Source organism: Myotis brandtii, unplaced genomic scaffold (genome assembly GCF_000412655.1).
Source record: "Myotis brandtii unplaced genomic scaffold, ASM41265v1 scaffold312, whole genome shotgun sequence".
NCBI classification, from domain to species: domain Eukaryota; kingdom Metazoa; phylum Chordata; class Mammalia; order Chiroptera; family Vespertilionidae; genus Myotis; species Myotis brandtii.
In genome coordinates this window covers 1518348-1534307 of record NW_005361955.1, presented here as the reverse complement: position 1 = coordinate 1534307, position 15960 = coordinate 1518348, and the positions used below count along the sequence as shown (strand labels likewise).

The window sequence follows — 15960 nt, the reverse complement described above, 5'->3', positions numbered from 1 at the left end:
GTGAGGAGACTGGCAGGCACAGAGGCCTGAGAGCTGCAGGTTCCACTGGGACAGAGGTGGCCTCTGAGGTCGGCAGCAGACAGGTGGGTGGCTTCTTGGATCAGGGTGGGCTGGGCTCCCTCCCTGGCTCCTGGCTCCTCTCTCAGGGCTTCAGAAATGCAGCCCCCACTGCTCCCAAGATAAAGCCAAAGCTCTGAGCTTGGCGTCCAAAGCAGCTGCCACCTCTCCAGCCTCATCACCCACCCCCCAGAGCGTGCCACTGCGGCCCAAGGGCGGTCGCCTCCTTGCACCGTGTCCCATACCCTCCCTTCTCGAATTCTCTGCGTGGCAAATTCCTCCTCCTGCTCCAGCCCTGCTCTGAATGTCCCCACAGAGCTCCTCCCATGTGAACTGTACTTTGTTCCAGTCCCCCCTCCCCCCACCGCCATGCACCCTCTGCCCACAATCCCCACCCCTCCATAGGGCAGGTAGGGGTGCAGGACTCAGGGGAAATGGCGTGTCCAAGGTTACACAGCAGATTACCAGCAGGCTGGCCTTCAGCCTCCCCCCGCCCCCCCCACTCCCCTCAGATGGGCCCCGAGTGCTCACCACGAGGAACGGCCCTTCCGTCTGGCAGAGGCGGATGACCATGACCAAGGGGACACACACCATGGAGGACAGGGCCAGACACCAGCCCAGCCCGATGGCCCAGGTGGGGTACACGTACACTTTGTTGTAGGTCAGGGGTATGTACTTGACGAGAGAGAAAATGAAACATCCCTGTGGAAAGATGGGGACAGTCAGGGGGGTCCTGGCCATTGGGAGGTGGGTGGCTTCTGGGACCAAGGCAGGTCCCACCCCAGGGGCCTCACATCCTCCTCCTCCAGTCTGCAGCCGAAGGACCTCCCCCAGTCAATTCTGACCACGTCACACCTCACTGCCCTGGGCACCTCAAAACCCTCTGCGGCTGCCCTGTGCCTTCAGGACGTGGTCCTAGCTCCTCAGCCTGGTAGGAGCCACCAGGAGCTGCGCCCCTTCCCTCTCACCTGCCCCCACCCCTTCCTCTACGTCTACAGTCCAGCCACCCTGGACCCCTTCCCGCTCCTCAGCCTCAGGCCCTGAGGCCAGGCTGGTCCCTCTGACTGGACCTCCTTTTCCCTCACCTCCTCTTCCTGCTGCTGATCTAGCTCCCATGCTCCTGCCTCACCTGCCCAGGCCCTGCCCCGTCTCAGCCAGGCACCCATGCTTTTCCTTCCCAGAGAGCACGTGGGATCTTAACAAGCGGTGCCAGGAGTTTCAAGAAGTGCAATCACTTCTTCGGCACACGCCGCGCTCACCCAGCCTGAGTCAGTGAGGGCGGGGGTATGTGTGTTGTTCCCGTTTCTCTAGCACTTGGTGAAGTTCCAGGTGCACACAGCAGGTGCACAATAAATGACAGCTGCGTGGGTGAAAGTCTTTCCACCCCTCCCAACCCATCTCCATCTCTGAGACCCAGACCCAGACCCCAGAACAAAGTGTGGACCTGGGCCTTGCCCACATGGGTGTCCAAGCCCAGCTTTCAGCCCAACAAATGACCGGTGGCCATCGGGGTCCATGAACAGTGGGATGGATAAGGTGGGGTCAGCTCTGAGCCCCGAAGCCTGTGCAGAGGTCCCCTGTTCCACAAACGGCTGGGCTGGATGGGCCCACGGCTCCTGCTCTGGTCAGAATGGCAGCCCCCGAGTCTACCCCAGGTTGTCCTGGATGACCCGCAACGTGAAAATGACTTATCCTCGAGATCTAATGGTGTGTTTGACGGGAAAGCAAATCCATCTACATTAGAATTGATGATGGGGGGGCGGGGGAGGAAGCATTAGGCAGCAGATGCTTCCATTGGGCACCTGCTGTTGTTCCTGTCCTTCTGTGTGGGGCTGGGACAGATAGGGGAGTACCAGGAGGTGGCTGTCTGGGCTCTCCCAACGCCAGGAAGCTTTGTACCAGCCTGGGACCTGTACCTGCCACAGGAGCACCCCATTCCCATGTCTGTGACCTCTCCCTGGGACATCCAATGGCTGCTTAACGTAACCAGGGGCTGGAAGTGGGCTCGCGAGCTCTGGCAGGGTTTGGGGAAAGATGACGTGCTCTCTCACGGATCCCTGAGTTCCTCGATGCGCCCCGATATGTCTTCCTCTCTGAGAACCCTTTGCTTTTGCATGGGCTGGTTCCTTTGCCAGGAACCCCCTTCCCCATCTTCTCTTCCTGACAAGCTCCTACTCATCCTTCAAAACTCATCTCAAGATAACCTTCCGAGCAGCCTGCCCCACCTCCTTCCGGGTGGGGCTGTCGCTAGGCTTGTTCCAGGACAGGGCTCAGCAGATGTGAATGCAAAACAGTTCAGCAGGTGAGAAAAGGCTACTCCCCACAGCGAGGCCAGAGGAAACTCACAACACAGAGAACTGGAGTGACCACGGCCCAGCTGTACTTCATCCATGGCCCAGGCCGGTAGCCGATCATGTCCTCAATGCCGTCATACAAGTTATCACCGCCTGCAAGAGACAGGTAGACAGATGGTGACACGGTGCCCAATGCCATGCCAGCATCCACCCAGGGAGCAGCAGAGCAAGGGCTTAGTGCCATGCGGGGCCTCTGGGGCCTGATCCTGGTCCCAGCACATAGACCCATGGACAGCAGATGTTTATCTGAAATTACTTCAAAAGTAACTGGGCATCCTGTATTTTTTGGCCACCTCAGGCATATCCCACTCAAAACCTGCTTTGACCAATCCAAGGTCTCAAGGAGGTCTAGTGGACCATTCCGGGCCCCAGAGTTATCACAGATAGACCCCCTGCATAGCCAAGTCATGTGTTTGTCAAAACATACAGTCACACCTTGCACCTTTAGCACAGGGAGAATCTGTAGTGTGGCTACAACAATATTTATGTGTATAGGGAAGGGACCATCTTCAGATGAAAAGTCCAGGGCAGGAAAGGCCTTCATGTTCAACTCAGAATGCATTCCCCTTAGAATTCTGTTTCCGAAGCTTCTAAATAGTGAGGCCCAAAGGAGAGACGTGAGAGAGGATATGCAAAATCCGGTACTCACCATATATCCAGGCAACAACGAAACATTCAAAGAATGCAACCCACAAGAGGCATACACCGCTAGCTGCATAGTAGTCAAAGAGTTGAAACACATACATGCCACCCTGTGAAGAAAAAAACAGAAGTTTGATTTGGTTTCTAATTCCCTTAATATATGAAAAGCTCTGGTATATCAATAAGAAAATGTAAAAGAAAATATAATACCCAAAAGAAAAATTGGCAAAGACTATAATAACAGAGTACCTGTGTATAAAGATACTCCACTTCATGTTTGACAAATTTAATCTCACACACACACACACACACACACACACACACGCACACACGCACACACACGGATAAAGTACAGCAAAGCAACGTCTTCCTTAGCAAAAAATGACAAGTTCCCTGAAGCCTGCTCCCAAAGGAGGTACTTAAAACCAGCCATGGCCAACAGGAGACTTGAGGAACGTCCAGCTGCTCAGTGTATGGACTTGTGATCTACCTTTTGAGGGGGAGGTTTCTTACAGATACTTCTAGAAAAATACATTTACTTTTGCTTCCAGTAAGGAAAAGTGGTGATGGGAAACCCTGAATTGAGTTTGGGGGCCAATGCAACCCTTTGCAGGAGGATATGGGGAGGTGGGTGGGGAGAGAGACTGGAGAGAGCATGCCCTGGCCTATGCTCAGCTCACACGCCTACGTTATTTAGTACAAGAATCTTTTCTTCCCTGGCCCACCTCTTGCTAGATGTGCCGATCCACTGCTGCCTCAGACACTCCTCTCCTTTCCTCTCTTGCTTCTTTGTCCCACTTTAAACAGATCCTCTCTGGACCCTGCCCATTCTCTGAACAGCGCACCCTCCGGCCTCGGTCAGCACTGCTTACAGTGTTTACCCTGGAGAGCCACCTGCCCCCAGGCCTGAGAAGGGCGCTGCACAGTCAGGGTGAGCAGAACTGTTGTTAACATGGATTTTAGCTGAGGCCCCCCCACCCCAGGCCTTCCAGGATGAGGAAGACAGAGAGCAGCAGGGCTGCCAAGCTAATAGGAGAAAGGGGGGAGATTGGGTCCACTGCTGGACTCTCCTCCACAGTGTGGGCCCCTGGGCAGGGCAGGACCCCTGGGTTGGGTGGGGCTAAATTGCCCATCCTGGTCACTCATCCAGCTGTTGGGGGGCCAGGGAGGTGGTATGGCCTCAAACTGCTGAGCTCTTGGGGGACCAAGATCCCTATGAGGGGAGGCCCTTCGTGCCAAGTGAGAGAGCCACCTACCTCCGTCACCATCGTCAGCCCCAGCAGGTAGCTGATGCTACATATCAAGGCGATGAAGATTTCCCGACGGAAACCCTTCCTTAGGAAGGATGGGTAAAGATCAACCAAGGATGTGATCTGTCCTTCAACTTCAACAAACTGGAGAGGAAAAGAGAGAGGTTGAGCGGCCGATGTCCAGCACCTCCCTGTGCTTGGAGAGAGGAGCGCGGCACCGCAGTCAGCCGGTGGGGTCAAGTCCAAGCGTGTGAACGGCCTTGGGGCTCGGCCTGTGGTCAGGCTGCGATGGCCCATGCACAGTCCTCCCCGTATTCCACAGCTCGCACCTCTGCTGAGCGAGGCTCGTCCTGCCACCAGCACGCCTTTCCCTCATCAGTCAAGACTCAGCTCAAGAATGACCGCTCCTTGGAGGCCAGTGCTGACCGCTGCCCTGGCACGTGTGTAGGCATAAGTGTGTCAACAAGACAACCTCCACACACTTTGGTCTTGGTCCTCTCTGAAGCCAAGGGCAGTGCCCCCTCATTTCCAGGCCTCGAGTGCCCAGCTGGGCCAGGCACCTGGGGTTGCTCAAATGGTTGGGTAACGCAGGGCCAGTCTGGGCCTCAGTTTCCCCCATCAGATTCACATGGTGGTTTTTAACTCTTTGGGGATCGTAAGCCCACAGAGAATGTTGCATGTGTGCGTGCCCACCTACTTGCCCACGTGTGTGAGCTCAACGCAGTCATGACGCCAGGGCTCGTTGGACTCTGGGACCCCATCCCTGGGATCCCAAATGTGTGGTAATGTTCTAGAATGAGTCTCAATCTTTCTAAATCTTCCCATCTTTGCACCTAATAATTTATCTTGGAGACCCATAGCATTACATGGAGAGCTGCCTTGTGTTTTAAATGGCAGCTTAAAACTCCATCCCGTGGACACATGTCGTCAGAGACCTAACCAGTGCCAACAGGTGGCTTCCAGCCTCTGCAGCTACTGACCTGGGCAAGGACTCTTCCCTCCACCTCTCTTGAGGCTCATGTGCACAAGTAAAACTCCAGGATGAAAGGGCTTCTAGCCTCGTTTTACATTTGATGGCCATAGACAAACTGCCCTTCCCACCGACACACCCTCTGAGGCCCATCTGAGTCCTTTAAGTTCTGTCCTTTCATCTGGGAGAGGCTGCTGGGAAGGAATGTTCCTACAAGAGGAACCCAACCACGTACTCCTCTGGGACGCACGGCGGAGGAGCAGGGAATACAAAAAGGAACAGGTCCCTTTCATGTGCTGAAGGGGCAGGAGAAATAAATGCCTCTTTGTTGCCAGGGATTCAGGGAAAAGAGGACCAAGAGGCTCTTGAAAGGAGCCCAAATACAAGGCGCTGATTTTTCGACCTCTCATTGATGTGTCTGCTGAAGGGGCTTTGAACCTAAATTACTACCGAATAATAGCAAACCTGCAGCTCAAATGTTAGCCTCGGTAGGAATTTAAAAACAAAGATTCGCTCTTTTTTTTGAGATGGGAAATTACAGATGGGAAGATCATGGGAGTCAGGGCCAAGACTTGCACAAGCCCCTCTTTTCCAAGTGGCCTGCGTTGCAGGAGAACACCGTCTCCTCACTCCCTCCCCACCAGCCCCTTCACACACTTAATCGCTATGTGACCCTGACTTCTCCAAGCCTCAGTTTCTCCCTCTGTAAAATGGGAGGGCCTTGCCTGCTCAGCAGGGATGCTGAGACAGATGTGAACTCATGAGAGTGAACTGGCAATGGGGTGATGAACTGGTTTTAACACATATCAGGGCCTGAGAGGGGGGACTCCTGGGACAGGGGGTCCGGCCCTCGTCTTGCGATGTTTGTTCACAAACTGTGTCCCCTCGGGCAGACCAGACATCCACAGGCTCCTGCCTCCATGTGGGCGACGTCCCTACTCCTCTCACCAAGACACGCTCAGCAGTACGATGGCTCCTAAGCCAAAGAGTGGCCCCCAAATGCTAGAAGTTCTGAGAGAGCGTTTCCTGTAATGAGCAAGCGTCTAGCTCCTCCATCAGCGAGAGGCCCCACTAAGGTGGCCTGTGGGTCTCTGCGCTTCCAGGGGTGGCAGCTACTTGCGGAGAACTCAAAGGGAAGGCAAGAGGGACAAACTAGCAGGTCTGGGAACAGGCAGCCCAGGGTCAAGTCATGGCTCCACCCATTAACCAGCTGAGCGTGGCCTCCGGAGGAGCCCTCATCTCTCTACACCTCAGTTTTCCTGGATTCAGAACTTGTGCAGATTAAGGAGCTAATGTAGGAGGTGGGGCAGGGGAGCCAGACTGGGGAAAGGGAGGGTGGGGAGTGAGTGTTTAATGAGAACAGAAGTTCAGTCGGGGAGACAAAAAAAATTCTGGAGATGGATGATGGTGATGGTTGCCCAATGTGAATGTACTTAATGCCACTGAACTGCACACTTCAAAATGGTGAAGATGAGCAATTTTATGTTCTGTGTATTTTACCACACACACATGCACACAGAAAGCCTGGCATGAAGCCTGGCCCGTGTGAGCACCTCAAAGGGCAGTGCTCTGACCCTGTCAGTGCTGGTGGTGTGTGAGGTGGTCATGTCCCCGAGTTCACAGAGTGCATGGTGCAAAGGAGGGGTGCCAACCTACGCCACTGGACTGGAGACACCAGCCCCACCCAGCTCCCCAGGCATAAGCCCACCACGTTCCTTGCTGGTACAGCAGGCAGGTCATGTAAGGGCTCTCAGCAGAGCTCCACGCTGTAAGCCTCCCTCTGAGGCTGGCTTCGAGAGCTCGCTGAGGGTCCCTTAGTGCCTCGGCCACGGTGGGGCGAGCTCAGAGAAAATCTAATGAATAAAACCACCTCTGCTTGCTCAGGAAGCAGTTTCCGTAGCCCAAGAGGCCTATTTTGGGCCCATGGCGATGTCAGGCCTCATCATTTATTAACCTCTCTCTATTTTTGTTTTTTGCTTTCACTCAGAGGTCTGGAAAAAGTTATAAAAGCCATTTGCTTGGGGCCTCTGAAGGCCAAACTCATTAACTAGGGATGATTAATGGGGCCCTCCTGCTGTTTACACAGCTCAAGCCCATCAACAACTGTGGGAGCATTTTGTTTTCAATCCCCCAAATGTTTTCATTCTGTCTTTTCTGCTAATCTTGCTCCCTTGTCTGCCAAATCCTTGGCTCTGTTCTTGACCTTGCTGGTGGACCGCCTCCTCTGCTCTGCGGGACCTTCTAAGACTTTCCTCTGAGTTTCCGGGGACCTGCCCTGGGCACTGGCTTTGTGCTGCTGCCCTCGGGGTGGGCGGCAATGCCCTCTCCTGAACTGGCCACACCCCACCTCTCACTGGGTCTCAGATGACCAACAACCTTCATGAGGCAGCCAGACCCCCAGACCACACAGGAGGCTGCAAAATGCCTGCTGCCCGTGACTGCCCTCAGGTGCTGGCCCCTGGGTGGCAGACACCACATGCAAGATTCTAACTAGCCTGGGCACAGGACCAGCCTGCCCCGCACACCACAGCTTCCCACTTCCGGAGTCACACCTATACTCTTGAGAAGACCCCTGTGAAAATACACATATCTCCAGGGACAGGTGACCAAGAGCTCATGTTATTCATCCTCCCAGCACCACTGACTGCTCTGCACCAGGCATTGTACCTGGTGCTTCATACAAGGCAATGGAGATACAATCACACCCATTTACCAGAGGAGGAAAGTGAGGCTCAGAGGAGGAGGAAATGTGCCCAACATCACACAGCAGCTTGGGGGGCTTAGAACTGTGATGCAGCCCCTGGCTGGTGCTCACTGAGCACTAGGTGGAGGCCTGAGCCCTGGAGGGATGGGCTGTGGGGGTTAGGAAGCGCAGGAAGCAGCCTTGGTGCAGTTCTGCCTCAGGACGGGGTGGTTTGAGGGAGGCTCCCCATGCTCGGCTGTTCAGGAGGCACCGGAGGACCAGGGTCTCACTGTGGGACCAGCTCCCTGACTCCTGTGCTTCAGGAAGCACAGAAGGGTGTGGTGAGCTTCCCCAGCCCCACTCAGGGCCCTCAACGCTGGCCGGGCAGGGACCACCTGTGCTCTAAGCAGAGACACTTGCCCCTTCCCTTTATTGCCTTTGTGCCTTATCTACCCTGGGCCCCGCCCTGCCCAGCCACTCCACGGGAGCACACCGTTTCTGTGCCGGCCTTGCCCTTCTAGTTCCCACCTATGGCTTTGTTTAACCACACCCTTGGTTGTCCATTTCCCCTTGCTGAGGTCAAAAACTTGAGCTTTGGGGCAGATGTCCTGCTTCCGCGGCCCTGAGGACTTTCCCACTCCGGGTTCCCAGAGGAACCCTTGCTAGCCGAAGGGGTGGCAGGTCTGATGTGAGGGTGGAAAGGGTGTAACCGCCTCACACATGGCAAAGGAGGCTTTTCCAGAACCAGGTTCCCCCTGGGTAGTCCCGCCCTGGGGCCAGCCCCTCCATCGGTACATACCTGGCTATCCAGTCCAAGCAAGAGAAGCATAATAAAAAAGAGAATGGACCAAAAAGTGGGCAGCGGCATCATAGTCACAGCTTTTGGGTAGGCAATGAAGGCCAGGCCGGGACCTAAAGGGAAGAGAAGATGGGGAGGGGCAGAGGGGGAACACATCAGCACCGAGACAGGCAGCACCAGAGCGCATACAAAGACACGTTGGTCTAAGGCGGGTCTCCCAAACCCAAACGCAGGGAGGAGCCGGGCCTGAGGGCCTGCCTGGGAGAGAGACCAGGCCTGTCTCGCTTTGGGTGGGACCCACGGGCGCGCAGGCAGGGCCCTGTTTTAGCATCTGTCTCCTAAGCGGCAGCACCAGGGGCCTCCTCACACACCAGCATCCGGGCAGACACTGGCTATTTGGGTGGGAAACGGGGCTGAGCCTGGACTCGCTCTGCCAGCTTGGAAAAGGTTCGCCCTCCCCCAACCAGAGCAACCATGCCAACATGTGCTGGAAGGAAGCAAGGGGAGAAGTCCTGGGTACCTGACTCCCAAATCCCCGTCTGCAAAGAAAAGGTTTCTACTAAAACACTGCGTGAGTGGAAAGGAAAAAGAACAGAGAACCATGCCCTGCAGGGCCAAGGTCTCCTCAGGGGTGTCTCTGTGCACCCACCTGAGCAACGTCAGAGCCAAGGCCCAACGCTGAAGGGAGGGGTGCGTGGGGCAGGCCGCTAGGCCTGGGAGACCCCCGGCCTGTATTCAAGTCCTCATCCCAATGGCTCCTCCAGCTGCTCTTTACATCACCCAGGCCCTCTCAGGGCCTCAGGTTCCCTCCCTGAGAAGTGAGGGCAGGTTACATAAATGGCTCCCATCTGAGCCTTCCCATGTTCAGATTCTCAGATGCTGACACTGTTCCCCTAGCAAAGGGCTTCCGGTTTCTACAGAGGGGACCCCGACGGAATCTGGTGGCAGGGCTTGGGACAGGAGCCCCATCAGCTCAGGGGGTGCCTTTATGACTGGACACGTTCTGAAGACGTGAGAAATGTCTCCGTCTCCAGCCGACCTGAGAGAAGATGCATGGGGAGGAACTGGGTTGTAACTGAGACCTGTGGGTCCACGAGACGGGAGAAAAAGTAAAATCCACAACTAAAAAAAAAAGTCAAGAAAAGAGACGTGAAACAACAAAAGAGGGCTGGAGGCGGGATATTTAAGCAGATATCAGAACCACATGAATGGTTTAAGAATGGGAAAAAAAACTTTGAAACAAATTGGAGCCAGAAACCACATCCCACAGCATTAAACACAAATGTGGCGTTCAAGGGCGAGCCCTTTTACAATGCGGAGTCCACTCAACTCGAGGAAAACCCGATGCTGACCGAGCGTCCTCAGGCGCCTAGAAAACTAGCACCTAAGAAATGGTGGAAAGGGTGCTCGTACTAACCCCAAAGCCCAAGTTGGACCAGGAAGCCACGCTCCCACCTAGGCTGGGGCCCTGGGCCCCCCAACACGTCAGCTCTGCATGAGGAGTCAAGTCCAGCCCACTTTGAGACAGATGTAAAATGGGACCACCCCACTCGTCCCCCAACCCTCCGGGGCCTGTGAAGGTTCTCAACGCACTCGTTTCTGTATTTCAGTTTTGCCTTTCTCAAGCCAGCCTCTGGGAGCGGTCCGGGCGCCGCTCTAAAGCGCACGGTGAACTCTAGAGAGAGATGTCCCTGTGAGAGACGGCGGCCGCGCGCTCTGCAGGCCCCTGTTGGCGGAGAACGCGCCTCTCTACATTTCATTTGCACTCCGGCTAAATAATGATCTCGTTCAAATGTACTTGGCTCAATATGGTGCTTGTTAAAAGCTTATTAGAGAAATAATCGCCTTGGTGTTCAGACATCACCGTGGGGAATAAGCGCCAATGTCTTGGAAGTGGACGGGAGGAAGACACAACTTGGGTCGACAGGGTATGCACACACATCAGAGTGCCCAGCTGCCCACAGAGCTGTCTTACGTATCGATACGTCTCTCCCACCACCAAGTGCACTCCGTGCTCCTGGCCATTCCCAACCCATCGGAATCGGTTTGCAAGCCTTGACCGGGGAGAAAAGCCGTCTGTGAAGGAGGTGGATACCTCCCTTCACCACTCTGTCAGCTCACAGGTGGTGTGGATATTTCTGCATTGTCTCGGGCCTGCCTTGGGGCTTCTCAGGGCAGGAAAATGATGGCTGAAGGTCTGATTTGGAGCCGGGGTCAGTGGAGAAATACACTGGCCTGCACGTGTGGGTGTGAGGATGGGGCAGGGCAGCATCTTTGCAAGTGAGGAGGAAAGCAGGGCCCAGGGGCTCAGAGAGGCCAGGGGAGCCCAGAGATATTCTTATACAGGAAGGGGCAGAGGTTGTCACATGTGTGTGTGTGGGGGGGGGGAGCGGGGAGGAAGGACACTCTCATATCAGAGGGGTCCTGTCCTAGAGACCTCAGCTCTAACCCTGATGAACCCAAGGCTCTCAGGCTGTTGGTCTCATCTGTGCAGCAGACATCTGACTGCACAACGCTGAGGTACCCTTGACTCCCCCCCCCCGCCCTCCACAATTTGTGTCCTACGGGCAAGGGTGACACTCCAGCTGTGCCTGCCCCTGGTCTGTGGTGGTCCCTGGTGTCAGAACCTTACACTCTCCTCAGGGCTTGAGGCACCTCAGCCCAGGGCCCCCGCCAGCCTCCAAGAGGCCCCACTGAGGTCATGAGAAATGAGGAGATCGAGCAGAGCAGAGGGAGGTGTGTAAAATAACAAAACCTTGCGGGCCATGGATGGCCACCTTTCCAGTAGATTGGGCAGGACTGGACAAGGGCAGAGAAGCCAGAGAGGTGGACTTGAGGATCCTGGGAGCCTAAGCCACTGCAGTTTTAAAGCTGCAGGTCCAGGACTTAGTGCATCATGGCCAGGCCTAGAACTTAGGCACCTGAGATACAGTGGTTCTGAGACTCTAGGATTCTAGCAACTGAGGACCTCATGATTCTCAGATTCCCACACTGTCCTGCTGGAGCCCCAGGATCCCAGCTTAAGACCCCAGGCTGTGAAGTCTGTGTTTCTAGGGGAGTGTCCTGGGGAGCCCAGAGGGTGACAGTGTCCCCACAACACCCCCCCAAATCAGATCTGTCCTGTCCCAGAGGGCGGCCTGCCACGCCCGGTGTCTCTCCCCACCCCAAGCCTACGGTGGTGCCTGACACAGAGTAGAGACTCAATAAATCAATAAACATCAGTGAAATGAATGAACGGGTTTGCTTAGAGGGAGCGCGCTGGGAGCAAAGTGCAAAATACAGAAACCAAAGCTGAGAAGGTGATGATGGAATGCCGATCGATCGGTGGCTGACTTGGGCCTGAGTTAGGAAAGTGGTTTCTGTTTCGGAAACCAGGAGTTTGCTGGGGAAGGAAGGGGAGGGGAGAAGAGCACACGGAAGTAGCTAAATATTTCCCAATGTAACCAAACCCATGTTTCTACCACCCCTTGGGCCAAATCGCAATGAACGTGTTTAAAATTTAGCTTTTGTACTCTTTGGTACTTGGGGGACATCTTGGTGGGGGGGGGGGTCCGTTTTGGAAACCAGGCTCGTCCCCCCCCTCCAAAGCCCCTGGGGTCTGGCTTCATGCCTGCAGTACTCAGCTTACACACTAGGTGGCAGTGCCCACCACCACTGCCACCGATACCACCATACCTGACTCAGCCACATCAGCAATGTCCACCCCTTGCTCTTGTGCCATGAAGCCCAGGATGGAAAAAATTGCGAAGCCAGACACAAAACTGGTACCACTGTTCAGGCATCCCAGCAGCATACAGTCCCTAAGTTACACATATGTCAGGGAGCAAGTTAATTCACAACACAAGGAAGCCACGCTCCCTACTTCTCTTTTTTCTTTAAACATCATCATCATTTCTAAGATCCACCAGGCCCGCTGGCACAACACTTGCCTGTACGAGTTGTACTTGTACTTGTTGTAGCTCCCCAGTGAGGTCATGGCTCCCAGGCAGATGGCATAGGAGAAGAATATCTGGGTCCCAGCATCAATCCATACCTATGAGGGTTAAGGGGATGGGTGGCAAGGACAGAGAGAAAGAGCCATTAGACCTGTCCTCCTGGAGGAGGCACTGTGGGTCCCTGGCCACCTGGTCACTGAGGACTGCACCTGAAAATGTGCAGATTCTCAACTGCAACTGGAGTCTCTGTGCTGAAATCCAAGGTGCCTTTTAAGACAACACTGAGCTGCAAGGAACCCCAGAAGTTGAAGAAACTGGGCTTGTAAAATAGATGGATCTGGATCCCAACCATGGAATCACGAAGCCTCAGTTTGCATATCTGTAAAATGGGCTCCATGGCCCTCCCCACAGAGCTATTTTGCAGGTTCAAAGAACAGTACCAGTGGCAGCCTGGTAAGTCAAGTCTGCCGTCATTACTGTAATTGTTATTGTCTGGGGCCCCTGAGTTGGAATGGAGAAGAATCCCCTAATGGTTAATGCAGGCAAAGCTGCTCTCCAGAACCCTCATTGGGCAGTTTTCCTTATGGCCTCAAAGCTGCCTTCCACGCTGTCCTCTGATGCTGGCCACCTCCCTCCCATCTACCTCCCAGGGCGAGAAGAGAGTGGGGAAGAGGCCCAGAGCAGCAACCTGAAGGCTGAGGATCCTGGGGACAAAAAGATCCTTCAACAGGCCCATAAAATCTCCCAGGGTTTTCTCCAACCCCGCTGTGGTCACGTGGCTGAGTGCCAAGAGGTGAACATTCAGTACTGATCCCTCAGGTTTCTAAGAGGTCACCAACTCTGAATTCCGTCCTTGGCCACGGAAGCCAGCAGCTCTCCCACCCCCACCAGGCAGCCCTCTTGGCTGGTGTAGGCGGAGGCCAGGTCCAAGGAGAGACTAGCTCAGAAAGACTTCTCTCTCCTCCCTGGCGCAGCGCCTGAAGAAGACTCTATAATTGGCCTGCCTCAGGAGTCCTCGACAAAGATACACACACAGCTGGAAAAGCCCACGAGCGCTGTGAACTACCTGCCCCCGCCCAGTGGAAAAGTACTAGGGGGTGATGGCTTGGCTAGATTTGTGCACCCAGCACCACGGCCCGGGAAGGAGGGAGGACGGGCTGCCCTGCAGTACCTGTGGGTCCTTGAGGCGACTGATATCAGGGTACAGGTAGAACTTGATGCCCGCGCCTGCCCCAGGCAGCGTCAGCCCACGAACCAGCAGCACCAGCAGCATAGCAAACGGGAAAGTGGCCGTGAAGTAGACAACCTGCAGGGAAAGGAGGGGTTCAGGGGGGGCCTGGGGCACCTCCTGCCGCTGTTAAATTAGAGCATCTTTTCCGAGGTAGGGATTCTGTGGCCACGCTTGTCATTTCATTTGCTGTGTGACCTTGGGCACATTGCTTAACCTCTCTGGGCCACAGATGCCTCACCTGTAACCTGGGTGTTAGGGACTTGCCTCATAGATTTACTGAGAGTCTATTAAAAAAAAATCCTATAAATGTTGACTAAATAATTATATTTGGAAACAGAGTGGTGGACAAGACAGAGAACAAATCCCTGCCCTCACATTCGAAGAGGGTAGAGATAGAAAATGCAAAATAAGAGTAAACGATCAAGTGTGTACGAAAAAGGCTTAGCCCAGTGGTTGGCACGTGGCAATTGGTTCATATTAGCTAACATTTACAACTATTAGTATGACTCATGGTTAAGAATCAGAGAAGTGCGGGTTCAAATCCAGCTCTCTCCCCTCACTTGCCATGTGACCTTGGGCATCGTGCTTAACCTCTCTGGGCCTGTTACCTCATGTGTCAAATGGAGATAAGAGAAACAGAAGATCATCACCAAGAGGGGAGGCGAGGATTCAATAGGATGACGCTTCTGGCATAACCAAGAGTGCCTGGCACTTGGGTCCTCGAGAAATGGGGCCTGTTATTAACGTTGTGATTTTGCAGGAAGCACAAGGGAACCCCTGGGAAGGAAACGAGGCCTCTAAGGCCCCTCAGCGAGGATGGGGAAGGCCCTCCACTTCCTTGGAGATACGGGAGGCCCACAGCCTTCCCCGAGTCACACTGCACATCCCAGACAGGCCCAGTCGATGCAAGGTGTGCACCAGAGATGACCCATCCCCAAGGGCCTGCCCTACTTTCTCTCCTTCTCCTGTCCCGAGAGCACTGGTCTCCAAACATCCTGTGGCCTCGCTTCTAGCAGATTTCCCCATCTTTTTCCTCACGGTGAGGAGACTCCAGGCAGCGTTTATGCCGGGAAGGAGCTCAAAGGTGTGTGGCTGCATGGACAGTGAAAGCCTGACATTTCCAGCAGGGCATTGGCTGAGCTAGGACTCCCCAAGCACAAGGCCACATCATGCTCACCATGCCCCCCAAATTGATACACCGGCTACCTGTTGACGGGGGGAACTGAGGCTCAGCAGGGCTCAGAGACTCACTCGGGTCATCTGCAGAGCTCAGGATCTGCACTCAGAGCCCTAAGATTGGGTCACGGAGCCCCCAGCTCCCTCCGAGGGCCTTGGGGGCCTAGAGACAAGGGAGGAACCACCACACAGCCAATGCACCCGTTTTACAGGTGAGGAAACTAAGACTGAGGACAGGACGAATGTGTCCTGGTGCTGGGGTCCAGGAAGGTAACAGACACTGACAGAGGGTGACAGAGCCCCCGGCCTCGCCCGGCTGGCACAGGAACCCCCCATGAAGCTGAATTCTCAGGCAGCAACCATTCTTTTGTGTAAAAACAACCAGAAAGGGGCTTTGGAAAAGGGCAAAAAGGACGCTCAGGGCCTGTCTGATTCAGCTGTCCGTGGTCAGTGCCACCAGGCAGCATTTATGCAGTGCTTACTGTATGCCTGGCACTATTCCGAGTGTGGCAACTTCTATATGCAGTTGGTCCTGCACGAACCCTTCGAGGTAGGTTTTATTACTAGCCCCACGCTGAAGGCGAGGAAACTGAGGCCCAGAGAGAGTCAGCCCATCGCTTGTCACGCAGCACTTAAGTGGCAGAGTGGATGCGCCCCCAGAGCCTGCCTCCGGGTGACAACGCAGAGCAGTGGAAAGCCTCCACGCCTGGCAGTTCAGGCCATCCTCCCAAAGGCCCGGGGGAGGGTTAGGGTTAGGTCAAGGGCTTGGGGCGGGCTCGCTGCGGGACAAGTTACTATCCCTCCCTGGCTCCACTGCCCCACCTGTGAAGTGGGGCGCACTCAGACCAGGTGAGCTCCGAGGT

The 15960-nt window shown here is 54.9% G+C and overlaps 1 protein-coding gene across 2 annotated transcripts in view; it reads right to left on the bottom strand.

Moving 5' to 3' along the window:
- Positions 1–15960, bottom strand: part of SLC6A6 (solute carrier family 6 (neurotransmitter transporter), member 6) — a 68022-nt gene that overhangs the window by 6134 nt on the left and 45928 nt on the right. For both annotated transcript variants that reach the window (XM_005870018.2, XM_005870016.2), the window contains exons 6-13: positions 13862–13996; positions 12685–12788; positions 12431–12555; positions 8756–8868; positions 4310–4447; positions 3061–3163; positions 2404–2504; positions 589–759 (exon numbers count right to left, since the gene is read on the bottom strand). In XM_005870018.2, the coding sequence (XP_005870080.1) occupies positions 589–759; positions 2404–2504; positions 3061–3163; positions 4310–4447; positions 8756–8868; positions 12431–12555; positions 12685–12788; positions 13862–13996 (990 nt within the window). The remainder of the gene's footprint in view (positions 1–588; positions 760–2403; positions 2505–3060; positions 3164–4309; positions 4448–8755; positions 8869–12430; positions 12556–12684; positions 12789–13861; positions 13997–15960) is intronic.